We start from the raw sequence: 21,403 nt of genomic DNA on the forward strand, positions 1-21,403 counted from the left end.
TCCAACTTCAAACTACACTGAACCATATCTTATGTCTTATGATGCATTGGAAGATCTGGGTTTATGCAGTATGCAAATAGGAGTAATTAGTAGAAGGACCCTTCATTATGACATGGTTCTTGTAATATCATGAATCACATGTAGTAAAATTATATGTAGCATGTATTTCATTATAGGATGTATTTCATTATAGGATGTATTTCGTTACAGTATGTATTTCATTATAAGATGTATTTCATTATAGGATGTAATTATAGTATGTATTTCATTATAGGATGTATTTCATTATAGGATGTATTTCATTACAGGATGTATTTCATTACAGTATGTATTTCATTATAAGATGTATTTCATTATAGGATGTAATTATAGTATGTATTTCATTATAGGATGTATTTCATTATAGGATGTATTTCATTACAGGATGTATTTCATTACAGGATGTATTTCATTATAAGGAAACCTCACTGTATAAACTACAGCTTTCATGGACAGTAATAATATAATATGGAAATACAGTATATAGTTAATATTTTTTTTTTCCAGACTCCAATGATATCTTAGTCTGGGGAAATGGTAACAGTGGACAGTAAGTCTCTCTCTCTCTCTCTCTCTCTCTCTCTCTATATATATATATATATATATATATATATATATATATATATATATATATATATATATATATATATATATATATATATATATATATATATATATATATATATATATATATATATATATATATATATATATATAGTCAGGAAAAGATACAACAATGAAAATAAAAAATGTGTTGAATAATATCTGTACTTCATTATATTAATATTAACATAATAAAATCAATATTTTTATGATGTATGGTTTTGTTTCTCCAAATTGCTGTTGAAATTATTCTTGAAATTTCATAATTATTCTACAGATATCAGATGGTATTGATAACTGTTAAACTTTACTTAAGCTGCAGTTAGTATATACAGTTGTATCAGAATTCCATAATTTATATAAATTTGTATAAGCTTTAATTTTTTTTGTACAGGGTTTATCTATTAAAACTCATAAATATTTTTGGTACATGCAGTTTAACACTGAGAAACTTTTTACAAATTTTATTGCAAAATTCTAATATTTCATATAAATCAAGTGTGAAAAGGGCGCATCAACCTGCTGCAGAATTAAACAAGGCAAATATTCATAAAAAGAGTGCTGAAATACTGTTACTGAAAATGCATTTCAGACTTCAATATTGATTACCTGATATTTTAATGCTTATTTATTTTGATAATTTCCTTATAAGACCCATGTTTGTTCAACTGAATGTTCATTTTATGTGAACTGCCTAGATTAAGAAATGTGACCTTCTGTATACACCAGACAGAATCATCAGATATCAATAGCACAGAATTATAATACTAATAACACATGTACCATCAACCTTCATAGATCTGAGAAGTGTTGACTGCACTGTATTCCATTCAATTAATACAAAGCATAATGAACATAATTTCCAGTCACCATCATGATTTAATCACTGTTTTGTCCTAAAATGCAAATGGTACAGACCCATACCTGCCATCACATAATGTGACATCAAAATATGGGTCTGTACAGTAAGAACAAAACAGCACAGACCATGATATACTGATGCATTAGACTACAGCAGATGAGGATTTATGCTGTTTGCTGCTAGTCTTGATGTTTAAGCAAATATATATGGTAAATTATGTGGTGTGAGTAAACCCTTTTTGCAGGGCTGACTCTTCAGGTAGTCACCATTGCTGGCCAACCAATGTAGTTATTTTCAGTTTTTTAAATTATAGCTCAGCTGGTTTAAATAGGGTTTCATCAAAATCCAGAATGTATTTGAACCATGCATACTGTATTAAAGAGTTGCTCTTGCAGCTGTTTGGTTAACTTTGATTCATCTCTGGAGACCATATTTCTTATCTAATTTTGATCAAATTTGGGATGTATGCTTATATTGTTAAGTTCTTGGATCAGTTCAATAATAATGATGATTTACATACAGGTCATGCATACATTCAGTACTAATTTTATTAATGGGTGTCGTTTTTAGAATGTGATCACATATACCTCTAAATGGTGATTATTCACTTTATTTGGATCATGATACCTATGTTTTCCAATGAAATGTCATTATGTAGATACATCCTGAGAAACACTGATTGCAAAACTCAATGTTAAAATATGTGGACATTTTTGGATGAGGTCCACCTAAAGGTTTGTCCAGTACAACCAGACTGAATGTTGTGCACAATTATGCCGCAATGAAAGCTAGGCATGTTGAAAAGAAATTGCATTACCCTAGACTGTGATGATTGGACCTGACATGCTCTTTTCTTGACCCAATTTAGTGCATGGCCATCATTATAAAAGTGCAAAGCAGTCAATAATCTTTTTTCTGAAAGTTTCTTGATAAAAGTTAAGCTTCAGAACATTCAGTAATCAGGATTGAATAGAGCTTGGTCAAACTATTATTTTAATACAATTTTAAAACAACAGTTAACATTTAACTTAAGATGTGTAATTGCATCTACATGACAGTCTTGAGATACACTTTATTAATGGCTGAATTGCTAAAGTTGTTACCAGTCTAGATCTTTTTTAATGGCTGTATAGCATAGCCTGTTGCCAATCTAGACACTTTTTAATTGCTGATTAGCTAAGCCTGTTACCAGTATAGACCCTTTTTAATGGCTGAATAGATAAGACTGTTACCAGTCTAGACACTTTTTTAATGGTTGTATACCTAATCCTGTTACCAGTCTAGACTTTTTAATGGCTGAATAGCTAAGCCTGTTACCAGTCTACACCCTTTTTTAATGGCTGAGGTGGCGCTCTACAGTTTCGTATTTTGCATAGGATTAGAATTTTAAAGAAAAAGAATTTCCCCGGCTTTTCTCACTGGTTATACTGGCTATTTAAAAAAGACCTTGTGTATCTTAGGTATAATTCAAAGAACCTTTAATTCCCTTTATTTTCATGTATGATTGATGGGTGTAATATGGGTCATAGAGTATACAACTTGGCCTTACTCCAGATGTGCACCTTTCAAAAAACTGCTAGCTCCACTTGGTCATTTTCACTTCCTGAACTTCAGAGGTAAATTGTATAAAAAAAGAGCTGATAACTTTTTTTACATTTGATATATTTGGTAGTTCATTCATTGCACTTTCCGAAGCTGGTATTGTCTAGTCTGGCAAAATTCATTGTCCCTATTTTAATAGCTGCTATGGATAGTGTACTTTAGACTAAATCAGGCTGATTTTTTAGCACAAGGGAGCAGTCATTTTAGTTAGCAGTGTGCTTAAATCATGTACAGTTTCCAAAAGTACAATATCCAAAGAAATATCATCCACATTACATTAATGTAGGATAGAGGTATGCCAACAGTCTCTCCACTGTGCATGTTTTAAATGTGAACAACTTCACCTTGCATATGTCACTCTCTCAAAAATACATAATAACTGGTGAGCGCCCCCTGAATAGCTAAGCCTGTTACCAGTATATACACTTTTTAATGGCTGATTAGCTAAGCCTGTTACCAGTCTAGACACTTTATTAATGGCTATATAGCTTAGCCTGTTACCAGTCTAGACCCATTTTAATGGCTGAATAGCTAAGCCTGTTACCAATCTAGACACTTTTTTAATGGCTCATTAGTTTAGAAAGTTTATTACCAGCCTAAACACTATTTTAATGGCTGAATAACTAAGCCTGTTACCAGTCTAGACCCTTTTTAATGGCTGTATAGCTAAGCCTGTTACCAGTCTAGACCCTTTGTAATGGCTGTATAGCTAAGCCTAATACCAGTCTAGAGGCTGTATTTCTGATCTGATTTTGATCAAGCTTGGAATATCTGCTTACTGTATATGCTTTTTTATAAGAAGAGTCAAACTGCAAGCATCTCAGACCCAGATCTGACATCGCCTTATGCTCTAGTAGATCTGGGTCTGTGAAGTTTGTTAGAAGTAATCGGTAGAACAAACACCACATAAACCCTGATCTGCTGGAACATTTCATGATGACAGAACAGGATGTTTTTTGTCGTTTGCATTTTGGCTGAAATTATAAGTGAGTATATGTAGTATATTACTAAGGTTTTAGACAAGTGTGATAATGAGCAAACTTCATGTACATTTATTACGTGATCTCTCTTCTGATTGGCCGTACTTGTGAAGTTTAATTTTGGATCTGAGTTTGATTTAACTCGAAATATGTGCTGATATCATCAACATTTTTGATGAATTAACTGATGAGCAACATTAATGCATACTAATTAAATGATCTTGCATCTAATTGGCTAAGTCTGCTTCTGGAGGCAACATTTTGATTTTACATGAAATGTGGGTTTTTGTCCTCAAGATCTTGGATGGACTGAATAATGAGTAAGATTCATCAGTATTAATGAGATAATCTTGGATCTGATTGGTTGAGCTTGTGACCAGTCTGTAGGCTATATATCTGAGATAAAATATATTCAGACTTGGAATATATGCTTACATCATCAATGTAGCCCACCTTGTGGGGGTGGGTTAATTGTCAGATTGTACCTTCTTACAAGATGTCTGCTTTATTCGGATCTCATTATCTAGGAGATGATCGCCCTTGGTGTTATTGCCCGGATCAAGTAAATATTAATATAAAGTGTGGAACTTATAGGTGGAATAAACAGAAATCTAAGCAGATATATAGAACAGAATAACCACAAGCCCCCGTATATGAAAACAACAATTTAATTAGTTACATTAATAATTTTGATAGCACATTACAGTAGGAAAATACACTTCCTTTTTAAATAAATCTTTCACTGAATTTCAAACACAAATATATTTATATAAGTAGCTGATTTTTTTAAATGATAGAATTGGTTCATCATAGAATCAAGTGAACAATTGAAGTCATTGCCTCGTACAACTTCATAATCTGTGCATTCTGGTTCACTCCAGCATCACGGTAGTTGTTTCTCTCAGTGACCTTCCACTCTTTTGTTTTTCTCCTCCAACCTCCCTACTGTGTCACCTCTTTCCGGCCCTCAAACTTTGTGATGGTATGTGGATACGTAAGCATGTAGATACGTAGATACCTGTATCAGTAGGTACGTGGATATGTCACTGTATATGTCAGTGGAGCTTTTTCCCCTTTTAAAATAAACAGAGAAGCAACCTAACTTTTCTGTCGGTTATTTTAGTGGGAATCGATCATTACTCACCTCTCGTTATGGTCAGATATCATTCTATCAGAATTCAGACAGATACCAAGGCTATCTGGTCAGCTAAACATAGCAGACCATAAACAAACATAGTTTCGTAAGATTAATGTACTTCTAATGGCTATTCGATCCTGACTTACATTAACAGCACACAAGACATAACAGCTCCATTCTTATCTCTCGATTACACAAATGAATGAATGAAATTCATTACATGTGTTAACTACGTTTTTTTCAGTGAATACATACATTCAAGTCATTATCGTACATGAAATCATCTAAGATCGGTGAATACAAATGGATTCTCGTAACTCATATCAACTAAAGTAATGCATGAAATCGTAGAATACCCAATTCCTATATAAACAAGATGACAACTTCAACCAATTCATCAATTTTATATAAAGAAGATTATTATATGAATTCAGATGAACTCAAACACATTTATACTCATATCAAGAAAATTGATCTACGAATTTAAACAAATAAATTCATGCAAATATAAGCAAATAAATTCATGCAAGTCATAATATTGGTATTAACAAATTATATGAAATTGACACAAATACCTCGTGCTTCAAGCTTTGTTGGCTTATACCACCAGAGTTGTGTCTGTTAACTTTCCAGACATCCGGTCCCTATGATAAATGTCTTACAAGAGAATTTCTTCCAAATTCAGTCTCAGAGTCCCTTGTATTTTCACTCTTGCAGGAAAAATGCAGACAGAGTTGATTTTATGATGGGGGCAATATTTAAAGCCCAAGGAATTTCGTGTGGGAAACATGCCCCTTATTTAGCATAACCAGTCAGGGTTAAATATTTTTACTACCTTTTTATAACTATTCGCCAAAATTAGGATCAGCATGACTAATAGAATTCCAAACAACAGACCTGGAAAGTTTCAAATCTGACAGTTCTGATATAAAATCGAAGTTAAATGTCCCCTTTCTAGCTGTCTAACAGCTAAGTAAATGAAGGCTTAATTAATAATCACTTCCTCTCCCAACACAGACATTAGAAATCATTGCAGTATAGCAATTTATCAAGCACCTGTCCCCATAAATTTTATTAGTTGTTCTCTGGCCCAAAGTAATGTGCTTGTCATAGATAGACAGAATTTGCATCCTTACAATCTTGGACAGCTTTGCTAGTGAGCAAGAATCATGAATATTAATGAGATGGTCTTGTATCTGATTGGCTGAGCTTACTCCCAGTCTAGAAGTCATAATTCCATCTGATCTGGATTAAAATTGGCTTATATCATGAAGATCTGGCATGGAGTATCTAAAGGTAACAGGGATCAATGCATTATAATAATAAAGTTATTTGCATCTGATTGGCTGAGCTTGTTGCCATTATTGAATCCATATTTTTTATTTGATTTTTCATCAGAATTCAATTATAGGCTTTATTAATGAGATATGATTCATCTGACTGCAAACATTCTATATCTAAAGGATAATTTCTATCAAACTTGGTCATTGGGTCTATATTCTAAAGACCTTAGATGATTTCAGTCACGAACAAGAGACTATGCATATTAATTTTCTTTAGGATAAACTTTTATCAGGATATTGTAAAATAGATATAAATCAACATGATGTAAAGTTTGGGATATAGTTTACCTAGATTGTGTTCTTACCTTACTAAATAGGCCTGTTTTCTAAAATGGTCACCAGTTAAATTATGTGAGCCAGGTGAGAGATATCACTTGAGCCTCTTGTTTTATTTTTCTTTGTTTTATTTTAATGAGGTATAACTGTTTTAATGTGTAGCGGAATGTTTATGTCAGATGCTACTTTTGTAAGTTTTGTAATTGCCCAATGACAGTCACAACTTGGCATCAGTTTAGATGATATACACAATTCCAGGTGATGAATGTTACAGGAATTTTGCAGGCACTTACTGTCAAAGGGAAATGGTCCTCCTTTGTTAGGACTGCAGATGTTATTTCACTTGTAGAATGTAGAGGTGACAGCTTTGCAGTGTGTATGAGCCATTTGGGGTTTTAAACTGAATGGAAAATTTATGGATACAAATAATGTGAATAATTAAAGTTGAAATATATATCACTGAAACTGAAGGGATGCTATACTTTTTTAATGTCCTTTTAATATTTTATTACTGTTTTCACTTTGATAAAGGGTTTAGCTAATGAGAATATTTTAAAGTAATGCATATTGAGGATAAATGCATAAAACAGCTTGTGTCTGTCTGTCTGTTGTTGTTGTTGTTGTTGTTGTTGTTATAGGGTTTAATGCCATTTTTCAGCTCAGGATAGGCTATACATGGTGGCCAGTATAAATGGTGGAGGAGGAACCTGGGTAAAACCCGGAAAGAACCACCGACCCACAAGAAGCTACTGGCAAGTTTTCTCACATATCCACACTGGCCGAGCCTGAGACTCAAACCCACACAGACAGAGGTGAGATTGCAGTGATCCGTAATGGTGAGCACTTTAGACTACTCGGTCACTTGGTTCCCCGTCTGTCTGTCTCTTTTTGCAAAACTCCAACTCACTCAGTGGAATAAATTTCTATGAGGTCATCATTTATTTGAATCATGAGATATCAGGATATCAGTAACTACATTGTTACCTGATTTTGTCCTCGATGTCCGCAGATGGTAGATAGAGACCTTGTTGTGCACATATTACATGTATCTTCAGTCTGGAAAGGGTGTTTTCTCAAAATGACTTTATATGAACAAAATATCCCTTAAGTGATTAAAGCAAACCTACTCATTTTCTCAGATAAGAATTATATTGATTGATTAATTAACAAAGTTAATAAAAAATACAAAAAATATAAATAAATAAATAAATCTGTAAAGAAATAAATTTATTGGTTGATGGAAACCAAGTAGTTTGTGAACTTGAAGACCACTTTAAAATCTTCCTTATTATCTGCAGTTATGTTAATGGTAGACATAAGCAGTAAAGAAATAGTAAACACAAGTAGTTTGTTACCTTGAACATTTCTTCCTTTCTTTCCTTCATTCCTTTTTGTGAACCAGTTATAACACAATTGGCTTCTCTGCCAGAAGAGGCATCAGAATTTAAGATGGAAATGATCCATAGAAATATTATTTCAGTAACAAAAAATAAAAAAAGATAACAAGGATGAAAAATAGATGAATAAATAAATAAATAAATACATAAATGAAGAATGTAAAATTTTGATTATACATACTAGTTATATAAAGTAATTGTTTTTTAACAAAATCTTAAATTAATGGTAGCTTCAGCTTTCATTCTAATAATAAAAGTCTTTGGTCAGTTGTTCACCTTGTCATTTGCATTTAATGAATGGTGCAGTTTAACACAAAGTAATGTTGCCATATTTTGTTGGTGGATTAAATTTAATTTTCAAATGCAACAAAAAATTAAGTTTCTGTCAAAGACAGTTTTGTGACACATTAGGTGAGAACAATTGTGTCCATCAAAAAAAGTTGCAGTGGCTCGGTGGCTAGCATATTGGACAAAATGGACGTGGATTGATTTGTTGTGATATGTCCTTTGACACAGATCTGTCACTTGATTTGTGTCAGTATATTGGACAAAATAGATGTGGATTGATTTGGTGTGGTATGTCCTTTGACACTGATCTTTCATTTGATTTGTGGTTAGTATATTGGTCTTGCTACAAAATGGATGTGGACTGATTTGGTGTGGTGTGTCCTTTAGCACAGATTTGTACTTGATTTGGCATACAACCCTCGTGTTGTTGTCATAAAACAAAATCATGGTTGGGTCTTGGCACGGACCAGGCCATGGTCTTCTACATGAAAGATCAATTATGTAACCACTAATAATAATAATAATAATAATAATAATAGTTACAATGTTGATTTTAGTTAAAGAGGGTTACACATCATTTGCTTGGCACTAATCATCTTAGTTGCCTTTTATTAAATGCATATTTGCATACAGAGTTTGCATTCACAAACATTAAATATTATTAGTAAAAAGCATTGATAATTTAAATATTTTTTTATATGAACATGCTCAAACTAGGTACTGTTTATATACATTAAAAAAAATTGTGAGACAACAAAGTGGAGGGCTTGAGAATTATACTTTTAGTTGAAATGTATTTGTCAGATTGAACAGGTTCCACTTTTCATCTAATGAATAAGTTATAATTAAATGCATTTGTATTTTTACTTTCTCTGCTTTCCTTTGGGATACTGTTCAAAATTAGTGGCCAAGAGTTGAAAACTCTCCTCAAAGATTTAATTATTCTGTGTTTGAATGGAAAGGTGTTTAGATCAAAATGATCTTAAATTGGGAGTGTTGCCTTGTTTCTACCTTGAAATGGTTCCTTGAGATATAATGGGGTCATGTTGTTTGAAGCTTTGAGCACAAGTCTGTCCTTTCTGAAAAAAATTTGTTTACTTACTTTTGACACTTTAATATCACTCATGTTATTTGGGATGTTTTCAGCATTTTCTAGGAGGAATTTGCATGCTCTTTTTTGCAAGCAGAATCATTGTTGCATGCACTGTTCTAATTGTCCACAGACACAAAGCCTCGGAAAGTCTGTGCATGTGAATTATTTACTATTTGTAGACCTATTTATTTTTAAATCTGTCTTTTGTTTGATTTGTTTATTAATTGATTAATTCATTTATTCATTGATTATTTATTTATTTAATCTTTAATCTATCAATATAATCAATACACTGCCATTGTTAAGAAAAGAGTCACAAATTGATGAATGGTTGTTTGCTTCAATCTTTTGAGACAACTCCTTTCTCGTTTCTGCAGACATTAAGCAATTTGCAGGCATTTAATGCCTATTTCAACTATTCCATATTGTGCATGGACAGTAAAAACAAGACTGTATTGAGACAATAAAAGCAAAAAGGCTTTCTACATAACACTTTATCCTGACTGTATTTAGACTGCATTTAGAAGTTAATAATTCCACATTTGGAACATTACCTTTGTATGCAGTGACATCTTTTATACCTTAATTGTTAGAATCTGGATTTATGTTTACTTTCAGGCTTGGATGCAATGACACAAGTACCTACTGGGAGCCCCAAAAGATCTCACTATACTCCACTCAGACCACTGCTCCAGACATAGCAGGGGTGTCCTGTGGGGGAAGACACACCATGGTTTGGCTTAAAAATGGTCATGTCTTCACATTTGGGAACAACTTTTATGCTCAGCTCGGATACGACTTCAGGGAAAAAAACTACAAGGACAAGCAGGTTGTACATAAAGCCATTTAAGTTACCCTCTTTGTATGGTAGTTACTGAAAAGTTTTTAATAAAGTCCATCAGTGACCAAAATGGGCCAATACATAGTCTTTTATTGCTACATTTAGATTATGTCAAGCTTAATATCTCTGCTCACTTATATTAATACAAAATGTCTATTTATCCTTTTTCTTTTCATTATATGGTGTATCTTATTTTGATAATCCATATAATGTTTTGGTTATTATTTTTACATGTCATGCTGCCAGGATATTTTTTGTATCATTTTATGGTGATGCAATGTTCTATTGGCACAAAACATGCACCAAGTGTCATAGCAACCATAGTTACCATAGCAACAACAATGCTTATGTTTTCTATTTATTCATCTCATCTCTTAAGAGAATGTGGATTTCAGTTGGATTTATAATCCTTTGATTGACATGCAAAATTTAAAATTTGATTTTCGCCTTTGTCCAGTAGAACTTGAGAGAGTTATTGTCCCTATTCACTAGAGATGTTTTTTCCGGAGAGATTGTGTTTCAGTTTTCGCTCAAAAGCATTAAAAATTTAAAAAACAAAACAAAAATAAACAAAATTCTTGAAGGTGTGAAATTTTGTGTTTTGGAATTATTTGTATGAATAATATCCAGGTGAAATGGGTGTCTTTTTTAAGCTGAAGGTGTTTACACAGGTATACCAACTTCTAAGCACATGGTTTAGTGATTTCATATATGGTAACTGTTAGAGAGTGTTGGCCATGATTTTTGCATAGGTCACGTTTGCAGACTGATTTTGCTGTGTCTAATTTACTAGTAAATGGAAACGGCTTACATATCTTGTATTCTTGTGCTCATGCAGACAAATTGGTGTTCTTGATGCCAAATGGTGGGCTTTCAATTATTTAATATAATCTGTCCTCTAAGGACTTGAATAAAATGAGTGTTATTTGGGCTGTTTTTATGAAACAAGTGCTTTGCATGCATGAAATGGGTAGGAAAGTAAAGTGCCATAATAACCTGCGAAATTGCACAAAGGCATTTTCCATTGGTCAGTCAAGAAGTTATAAATGTACATGATAATCATGTTTTCACATTGTGAATAATGTGCAGAAATAGAAGATCCATGACAAAATTTACTTTTGTAAAGAAAGTTTTGTTATCCCTTTGCTTGCCAGAGGTTATTGTGATGCCCTCTGCTTCTCCATCCATCTCTCCAAAACTCTCTCACCTCCACCAAAACTTTTGGGTGGAAGTTCACTAACATGGCAAATAGGTTGACCATGCAATAACCATCTGCAAGTGACATGGGTGTTGGAGCCTATTCAGGTGGTCTACAGGAAGGAGTTGAACGTCAGATATGCAAACATTGCAATTACAGTGACAGTTTTGACTAATTTCTTATAGACCAAATTTTATATATTAGGCATGACAGGAGGAAAGAAAATATATTGACTAGAACTTAGCTAACAACCTTACCACCATGTTGAAGAAAGTTGAAAGGGTGTTTGGGTCAGGACTGTGGTGTGGGAGAGACATGATAAAAATTGGAGATTTTCTTTGGCAATCCATTGGAGTAGCTTTAGTTTGAATCAATGTTTTTCTGTAAATTGGAGCAGCTGCTCTTTAAATTATCTGTAAGCAATGGTTTTTGTAAGCTGCTACGTATATATGTTCTAGGAATAGCTAAAAGTATCCAAATTTTCCAAAATCCATTTAAGTTGCCTCCCTTTGACTATTGTTTCTGGATATGTGCATGTACTTGTGTGAAGACTGGAAAAAATGTTTTTTTTCCTTGGGTTTACTTTTAAGTGTCAGTTTCAAATTGTACTATACATGACAGTCTTGACAGCATTCTATTGGCAGAATTAAAATTGGTAGAGGGCTTCTCTCTGTTAAATTGTATTTCATTGGAAAGGATGTCAATTAAATCTTTAAAGATTCAAAAGCTCATGGCACATCTTTTTCTTATGTATAAAGGATGTCAACTAGAACTGTAGGGATTCAAAACTTATGACATCTTTTTCTTATGTATAAAGGATGTCAACTAGATCTGTAGGGATTCAAGATTATGGTACACCTTTTCTTAATGATATGTTGACATACTGCATTTTATTTTTAGTGGAGACAGGACTTGAAAGCACAGGCAGCATAAATTATAAGAAAACATAATGAATGTTATTAACCCAGTAGCCTAACCTGTCATTCCCTGTACACTGTAGTTTCAAAACTTGAAATAATGTTTCCATAAGATTAAAATTTCCAGACATTAGGTGCATTTTTTAAGCCGACTAAAATCAAATAAGATGCATTCTAAACTATAGTATGTTTTACCTGTACTCAAGGAGGGGGACCCGAGTGGCCAAGTGGTCTAAAGTGCTGTCCATTACGGATCACTGCCATCTCACCTCTGTCTGCATGGGTTCGAGTCTAGGATTCGGCTAATGTGGGTATGTGAGAAAGCTTGCCAGTAGCTTCTCGTGGGTCGGTTGTTCTTCCCCAGGTTTTCCTGGGTTCTTCCTCCACCATTAATACTGGCTGCCATGCATAGCCTATCGTGTGCTGAAAAATGGCGTTAAACCCAACAACAACAACAACAACCTGTACTCAAAACAGGTGATTGAATGGATGATTAGTACAACTTGTTTACTCATACTGTCACATGGATTAACTGGTGTTCCCATATTGTCACATGGATCAACTGGAGGTGTTCCTATATTGTCACATGGATTAACTGGGGTGTTCCCATATTATCACATGGATTAACTGGAGGTGTTCCCATATTGTCACATGGATTAACTGGGGATGTGCCCATATTGTCGCATGGATTAACTGGAGGTGTTTCCATATTGTCACATGGATTAACTGGGTGTGTTCCCATATTGTCACATGGATTAACTGGGTATGTTCCCATATTGTCACATGGATTAACTGGAGGTGTTCCCATATTGTCACATGGACAAATTGGAGGTGTTCCCATATTATCACATGGATTAACTGGAGGTGTTCCCGTATTGTCACATGGATTAATTGGGGGTGTTCCCATATTGTCACATGGATTAATTGGGGGTGTTCCCATATTGTCATGTGGATTAACTGGAGATCTTCCCATATTGTTACATGGATTAACTGGGGGTGTGCCCATATTGTCATGTGGATTAACTAACTTATCATTATGAAGTTCTAAAATGTCAAGGATGGGGGAAGTATAAAATTGTGAACAGAAGTCTTTTTTAGACTTAGAAAGGGAGAAAGCACATCAGTGCTAATATGAAAGACTGGTATATAAAACATAGGTTCTGAGTCTGTAAAAAGAATTATGATAACAGTAAACCAGATAACTATACTGGAAGATGAAAAATGGTGGCAGAGATGAAGAGAAACATGAAGATGCAGATTATTTATAATGAAAAATAATATTTTTGGATATGGTTTTCGCCAAACATTTTGATAGTGAATGCTTGGATGCTTGAGTAATTAATGATCTAGCATAAAATAAATTATCTTGGACTGTCTTCATGTTATAAAACAATATCGATATTAGAACTTGCTCCAGTCATTTGTTTTGAAACTTTATTTTAATCTGGGTCATGGCCATAGATCAATTTGTAGTGATGATTGACACTTGATTGACTTTACTCATTTGCTTAATACATTCATCAGATTAATTAGCATGATAATTGCCACTTTTTGTGAAGTTGTCCAGAGTTCACAGTAATTATGTCATTCACACATATCACAAATGGCAGTACTTGTTACCCAGAGTTTACAATAATATAATCATACATATCACAAATGGCAGTACAAGTTTCCCAGAGTTTACAGTAATTATGTCATTCACACATATCACAGATGGCAGTACTTGTTACCAAGAGTTTACAGTAATTATGTCAATCACATGTATCACAAATGACAGTACAAGTTGCAGAGAGTTCACAATAATTATGTCATTCACACATATCACAAATGGCAGTACTTGTTACCCAGTTTACAGTAATATAATCATATATATCACAAATGGCAGTACAAGTTTCCCAGAGTTTACAGTAATTATGTCATTCACACATATCACAGATGGCAGTACTTGTTACCCAGAGTTTACAGGAATATAATCATACATATCACAAATGGCAATACATGTTGCCCAGAGTTTACAGTAATTATGTCATTCACATGTATAACAAATGGCAGTATATGTTGCCTAGAGTTTACAGTAATTATCTCATTCACACATATCACAAATGGCAGTACAAGTTGCCTAGAGTTTACAGTAATTATCTCATTCACATGTATCACAAATGGCAGTATACATTGTCTAGAGTTTACAGTAATTATCTCATTCACACATATCTCAAATGGCAATACATGTTGCCCAGAGTTTACAGTAATTATGTTATTCACACATACCACAGATGGCAGTACTTGTTACCAAGAGTTTACAGTAATTATGTCATTCACATGCATCACAAATGGCAGTAGATGTTGCTCAGAGTTTATGGTAATTTTCTCATTCACACATATCACAAACGGCAGTACAAGTTGCCTAGAGTTTACAGTAATTATCTCATTCACACATATCACAAATGGCAGTACAAGTTACCTAGAGTTTACAGTAATTATCTCATTCACACATATCACAAATGGCAGTATATGTTGCCTAGAGTTTACAGTAATTATCTCATTCACACATATCACAAATGGCAGTACAAGTTGCCTAGAGTTTACAGTAGTTATCTCATTCACACATATCACAAATGGCAGTATATGTTGCCTAGAGTTTACAGTAGTTATCTCATTCACACATCACAAATGGCAGTACAAGTTACCTAGAGTTTACAGTAATTATCTCATTCACACATATCACAAATGGCAGTATATGTTGCCTAGAGTTTACGGTAATTATCTCATTCACACATCACAAATGGCAGTATATGTTGCCTAGAGTTTACAGTAGTTATCTCATTCACACATCACAAATGGCAGTATATGTTGCCTAGAGTTTACATCAATATCACTCACACGTGTTACAGATTCACACATATCACAAATGGCAGTATATATACAAGGTAAACATATTGACTTAGTTTTACAAACAAAAAGAAAAACACCAGAACTGCAACCAAAAATCTTTGTTTTTTAAAGAAAACACTGAATTATTACCAAGAAAGTATTGGGGGGGGGGCAGGCATGGATGTAATTCAACCTAGTTTGCCATGACTGTTTCTGACTAGCATTGAACTTGCTGGACACTCTGATACACAATTCTGACAATAGATATATTATATTTAAAAAAATAGAGAAAAAAATTACCATTTGTACCTGCTTATAAGTCAAGTCCAACTGTAAACTGTTTAGACCCATATATGCCTTTGCGTAATGTGGTAGCAGATCCAGTCTATGCAGTTTCTTTGTAATAATTAGCAGAATCAATAACATACACCCTAATCTGCCAGTGCAATGTACAATGGCAGATCAGGGTCTATGCTGTTTGCAATTTGGACTTGATTTATAATTGGTTATTTAGGTTAATATGGTTAAAAATGCCATTTCTTAACTGGATATCGTCATCAACAACTATTTTTAATTTGTGGTAGAGGCAGAGGTCTTGAAAGCACATACAAATCAGATGATAAGAAAAGAAACTTAATTAGCCAAAAAATGTTGATATAAAACTTAATTGGCCCAAAATGTTGATACTAACATGCAAAGCTGCTCAATTATACTATTGTACGTGCTTTGAGATCATGTCATTGTGGACCTGGCAGCAGATATTCAATTATTTCATGATTTTTTTATGATCAACACACTGCCACAGGCTGAAGCTATCTGGGAAAGTTCGGATGAAAATGCTCATAATGTTGTAAGTAGATAGTATTGGCTCTTGAATTTTATGTATGCCTAGAATATTTCTCATTTATCACACTCATCTGTGTGTAACTTAAAGCTGTACTAAAGTTAGATATTTGATACTCAAGTTGCAGTAACCCACTTTGCCTTTCACAACTTGATCTTATTGTTTATAATCTGGAAAAAAGGAACACTTGGTTTTGATTCATTTCTTTATAATAGTTTTTGCTTAGTATTAGCATTTAATGATACCATTGAATTCATTTTCTACTGTCTTTTTTTTTTCTGGGGAAAGACCCCTGGTTGCCTGAAACTCTTGAGCCAATACTTCAGATGCAAAGATGTGCTTTGTTATGATTGTTTCATTTTGCAGTCCTTACCAATTGACCTAGCAATTTGCTATGTGAAACTGTTCACTTTGAGAAAGAATTTTATAATTGGCTGTGCTCACTAATGGTAGTTGGAGGTAAAGGGACTAGCTGATCACAGACATTACTTGTTGCCCCATTAGAACTGGTTTTAGAAATCTCAGCAATATTTGTAACATTAAGTTTTCTCATTTCTTGATTTCTTAATATGCAGTGTTTGAAATGAAGTGTACAGATGTTATTCCATACTGACTTAACATAAAAGCATAATTCATATAAAAAATTAATAACAAGGACTGTATTTATTCTAATTTAGGTGCCTTTTTGCCTATTCTAATTTAGCCGCCTCTTTCAGCCTTTTCTAATTTAGGTGCCATTTTGCAAGTTGATTCTAATTTTGCTGCCTATTCTAATTTAGGTACTCTTGAAGCCTATTCTAATGTAGGTACCCTTTTGCAGCCTATTCTAATTTAGGTATCCTTTACAGCCTGCTTCAAATTTGGAAGCACTTGTATTATAAATAAATTTTGCTAGGTTTTAATTATGAAGACACCACATTTAGAGGTTTGAGCTTTCACAGTGTGACAGTTAATATTTTTGTGGTGCTTATGTTGATGATTACTTTCATACTACTTTCATACTACTTTCATACTACTTTCATATTACTTCTCACTAGCATGAATAATGAGTTACATACAACGCCTGTTTGTGCTTTTTGTTTATTTCATCAGTTGACTTCAGTGGATTCAAAATAATGCTCCCAAAGTTCCTGTCACCACAATATCATGACAATACAGGTTTCCATTACCATATATATACTCACTTGTAGGAGTCTAACTGCAGACTGCACAGACCCATATCTGCTGGCACATAATGCACTGGCAGATCTGGGTCTGTGCAATTGTTAGGAGTAATCAGTAGAACAAACAAGACAGATCCTGATCTGAAGGTGCATTACGTAATTGCAGATCAGGATCTTTGTTGTTTATAGTTTGACTCAACTTATAAGTGAGTATATACAGTATTTATTGAAAAACTAAGCAAAGGACTATCTCAGCTTTATTTAAATGATAAATAAGAGCCATTAATTAATAGGAATTAATTAATTAAGAGCCATTTGGTCTTCATGGGCAGTTATTATCAGTTGCTCCAAGGTCTTAACCTTCCATGTACAATGCACACTAATGGGAAGTACCAGTTACCTGATTTGCAGACAGTGTAAATAATGGTTAGGATGCTGTAGTGGATTTTATGCCAAGATGCCTCGTATCGATGAAGTGTCAAACTAAACATTTTCTTATGGATAAAAAAAAATGAATATAAAATAAAATGAATATAAACTCACTTTGTATTGTTTTGTAACATTGAAAATGAAATATTATAATTGTAATTGATCCAGTTTCACTTGTCCATGACTAGTACATTTTAATAATGAGAAACAGCAGGTACTTGGAGACTTTAAATGATTTTACTTCAAAATATAAATGTTTCCCATTTAATGTTTTGTTGTCAAACATTCTTTTCCAGGGGTATATTGTATTGCTCAAAAAAGTGTTGTCAGCCTATTGGTCAATCTGCCCATAATGATAATAATAATAATAATAATAATAATAATAATAATGACCTTATTTAAAGAGGGTAACACAATTAGCTAAGAACTAATCTACCTTGAGGCCCTCATACAAAGGAATTTATTTATTTTAGCTGCATCTCTGAAGCCACTGGATATATTGGGTTTGGAAGAAGGAAATAGAGTGGGCATTTCTAATCTCAGCTGGAATACTGTTCCAGAGCAGAGTTCCAGAGTATTGGAAACTTTTTTTTAAATAACTCCTTATTTGGTTTGGGAATTTTATACTGTTTGGTAGACATGGATCGCAGGTGGGGAGTATTACCAGGTAGCCTATACTGGAATAGTGATTGTAAATATTCAGGAGCACTATTATGGGATATCCTGTACATTAATTTGGCTTTTCTCAAACAGATTCGGTCTTTAATAGGTAATATTTTTAGCTGCATTGTGTACTCTACTAATTCTCACCAACTTCATCTTTTTCATAGAAATGCCACATTTAGGTTAGAAAATTGTCTATATATAAGGAAAGTATTTTACAGGGATAAAGCCTTCTAAACTTTCTTAAGATTTGGAAATAAATCATTTGTTATTTTATTTACCTTTTTGTTGTTTGATTTAGCTAAAACATTTTTATATTTGGGGGAAATTTTCATAAAGAAAATTTTAACAAATTCAGTCAGAAAGGAGCCATATTTTGAATGGTGCATAAGATAGAAAAATACTTTACAAGGAAATGTAGGTCACTGCAATCCACATTTGTCATATCAGAATTCAAAATTTCAGACAATGGTGTACATTGACCTGATTATTAGTGATTAATCAGTTTCTTATGAAACGTAATACAAGGATAAAAATGCTTGTAGTGTCACATGTCTGTATGTGCTTTGTAATATGGAATATTTGCATACTAAATTGCCATTACTAGTAAGTGTACCGTCTGTGTTTTTTGTGGTGCATACATATATAGTGTAGATGATAGTGCAATGATACCTTTACAATTAAAATAAAGCTAACATTTTCATCTGTTTTATTTGCACAGTCCAATCAATTTGTTTAGAGGTCATTAACATGACTAGCTCATAGTACCCTGCTTTAGGGTAAATATAGGTCATTAACATGTTGACATGATTAGTTCACATTCCTTCTGTTAGGTTAAATATAGGTCATGAACATAATTCTATTTCACAGTTCCCTACTTTAGGGTAAATAAAGGTCAATGACATGTTGACATGACTACCTCACTGTTCCCTGATTTAGGGTAAATATAGGTAATTGACATGTTGCCAAGACTACCTGACAGTTCCCTGTTTTAGGGTAAATATGGTAAATATAGGTCATTGACATGTTGACATGACTACCTCACAGTTCCTTGCTTTAGAGCAAATATTGGTTGTTGATAGGTTGACATGACTACTTCACAGCTCTGCTTTAGGGTAAATATAGTTTGTTGACAGGTTGACATGACTACCTCACAGCTCCCTGTTTTAGGGTAAATATAGGTCATTAACTTGGAACTTAGCTCACAGTTCCCTGTTTTAGGGTAAATATTTCTTAATATTCACAATTTTTCTGTTAATTTATTAATATTTACAATTCTTCTGTTTATGGAAAGAACTATCAAAAAGTTTTTCTTTTCAATAATTTCTTCACCTTTAGTGTTTTCAACCAAACTTTTTTTGGCAACTAATTCTTTTTGTGGGTACAAATTTTTGTGGGTTTTGTTTGCAAAGAAGGTTATTTTTGTCATTGCTTCAGTTGATTGATTTGGGGAACATCCTTTTGTTTCCACAGAGTACATTAGTTCTTTACTAGTGGCTTTGTAGTATTAAATCCACAAGAATTGGTACCACATGGACAGTAGTTCATAGTATTCAAGTCAAAATAAATACACTATTTAAATTTAAAGAACTTTTTAATCATAGCAGATCATAATTGTTAGAACCAATTCCTATTTACTGTCTGTAGTTTATAAACTGTCAAAAGAACTATGTGGTAAAGAATATGAAAAATGTGTATATATGCATCTTCCAGTCTGTTGTAAGTCCCCGCACTCCCATTCATTATGACTCGTAATTATCCCATTTTTTTCAATCCTTCCATTAATGCATTATGACTTGATACACTGGGAAGGTCATAATTACCTGCAATGAAGCACAAATTGTGGCTAATGTGAAGTTTGAAGCAATTTATCTGTTAAACATCAGAACTGAGCACTTGCACATGACAGGTATACAAAAGTACATTTTTGGAACGGTTATAAATGGAAAACATAATTAAATCATAATGCAATACATTTTTAGCATGGGAGTCTTGTTAGCTTATCCTAATAATTTCAACCATGACTGCTGCTGAGAATTAAAAAAACTAAAAAAAAGCTTGATCAACTCTCAAGACTCCAACAGTATGTTGATTATAACTGAATATTGCAAAAAATGTACTTTTATCTGTACTAGTCATATAGCAGAAGAATTTATTGGTTGTTCATTGTTTGTCTGTCCATTAGCACAAGTGATCATTGGTCATCTCAAACTATTTGGACGATATCCTTGAAACCATACATTCATTGCATGGTCTAGTTAGTACTAAATGAAAATGGTGCTACTTAGACATTCAATATGACTACCATTATTGCTGTGCTGAAAATCACTGCTTCTCTAAGGTATGGTCATATCATCATGTTTTTTTAAATTTTATCAAAAGACTTATTTTGATACCGAGTTGCTTCTGAATGAAAATGGTACCTGATTGACCTCCAAGATATGGTTGATATGGTAGACATCTTGAAAATCTAGTTGGTCATTACACGTCCATGTGTGGATTGGCATATCTATATATTTTTTTTCTTCTTCTCTTTAAAAGTATTCTCCTGATGTCCATCTTGAAAATGTTATCACTACTCTTAAAGAGAAAGTCATATATACATGTGATTTTCATGAAAAGACTTCTTATAGTGTCTAGTTGGTTTTAAATGAAAATAATAAAATGACGCTGATCTGACATCACATATGCCCAGCATGGCAGCCATCTTGAAGATCTTGTAATTGCTTTAGAATATAAAAGATTGTTTCATCACAGAGCCACATGTCTTTCTTAGGAGGACCTTCTGACAGTTCACAATTTGTAAAGAATTCTTCACAAAGGAAAGGATTTGCATGCCTGCCTTATATAATTAAA

The 21,403-nt window shown here is 33.3% G+C and overlaps 1 protein-coding gene across 3 annotated transcripts in view; it reads left to right on the forward strand.

Moving 5' to 3' along the window:
• Positions 1-21,403, forward strand: part of LOC149771287 (uncharacterized) — a 181,814-nt gene that overhangs the window by 120,513 nt on the left and 39,898 nt on the right. For all 3 annotated transcript variants that reach the window (XM_089948667.1, XM_089948668.1, XM_089948669.1), the window contains 3 exons: positions 547-589; positions 10,240-10,450; positions 16,254-16,298. In XM_089948667.1, the coding sequence (XP_089804793.1) occupies positions 547-589; positions 10,240-10,450; positions 16,254-16,298 (299 nt within the window). The remainder of the gene's footprint in view (positions 1-546; positions 590-10,239; positions 10,451-16,253; positions 16,299-21,403) is intronic.

This window comes from Sinohyriopsis cumingii, unplaced genomic scaffold (assembly GCF_028554795.1).
Source record: "Sinohyriopsis cumingii isolate HCF-2022 unplaced genomic scaffold, ASM2855479v2 utg001994l, whole genome shotgun sequence".
NCBI lineage: Eukaryota > Metazoa > Mollusca > Bivalvia > Unionida > Unionidae > Sinohyriopsis > Sinohyriopsis cumingii.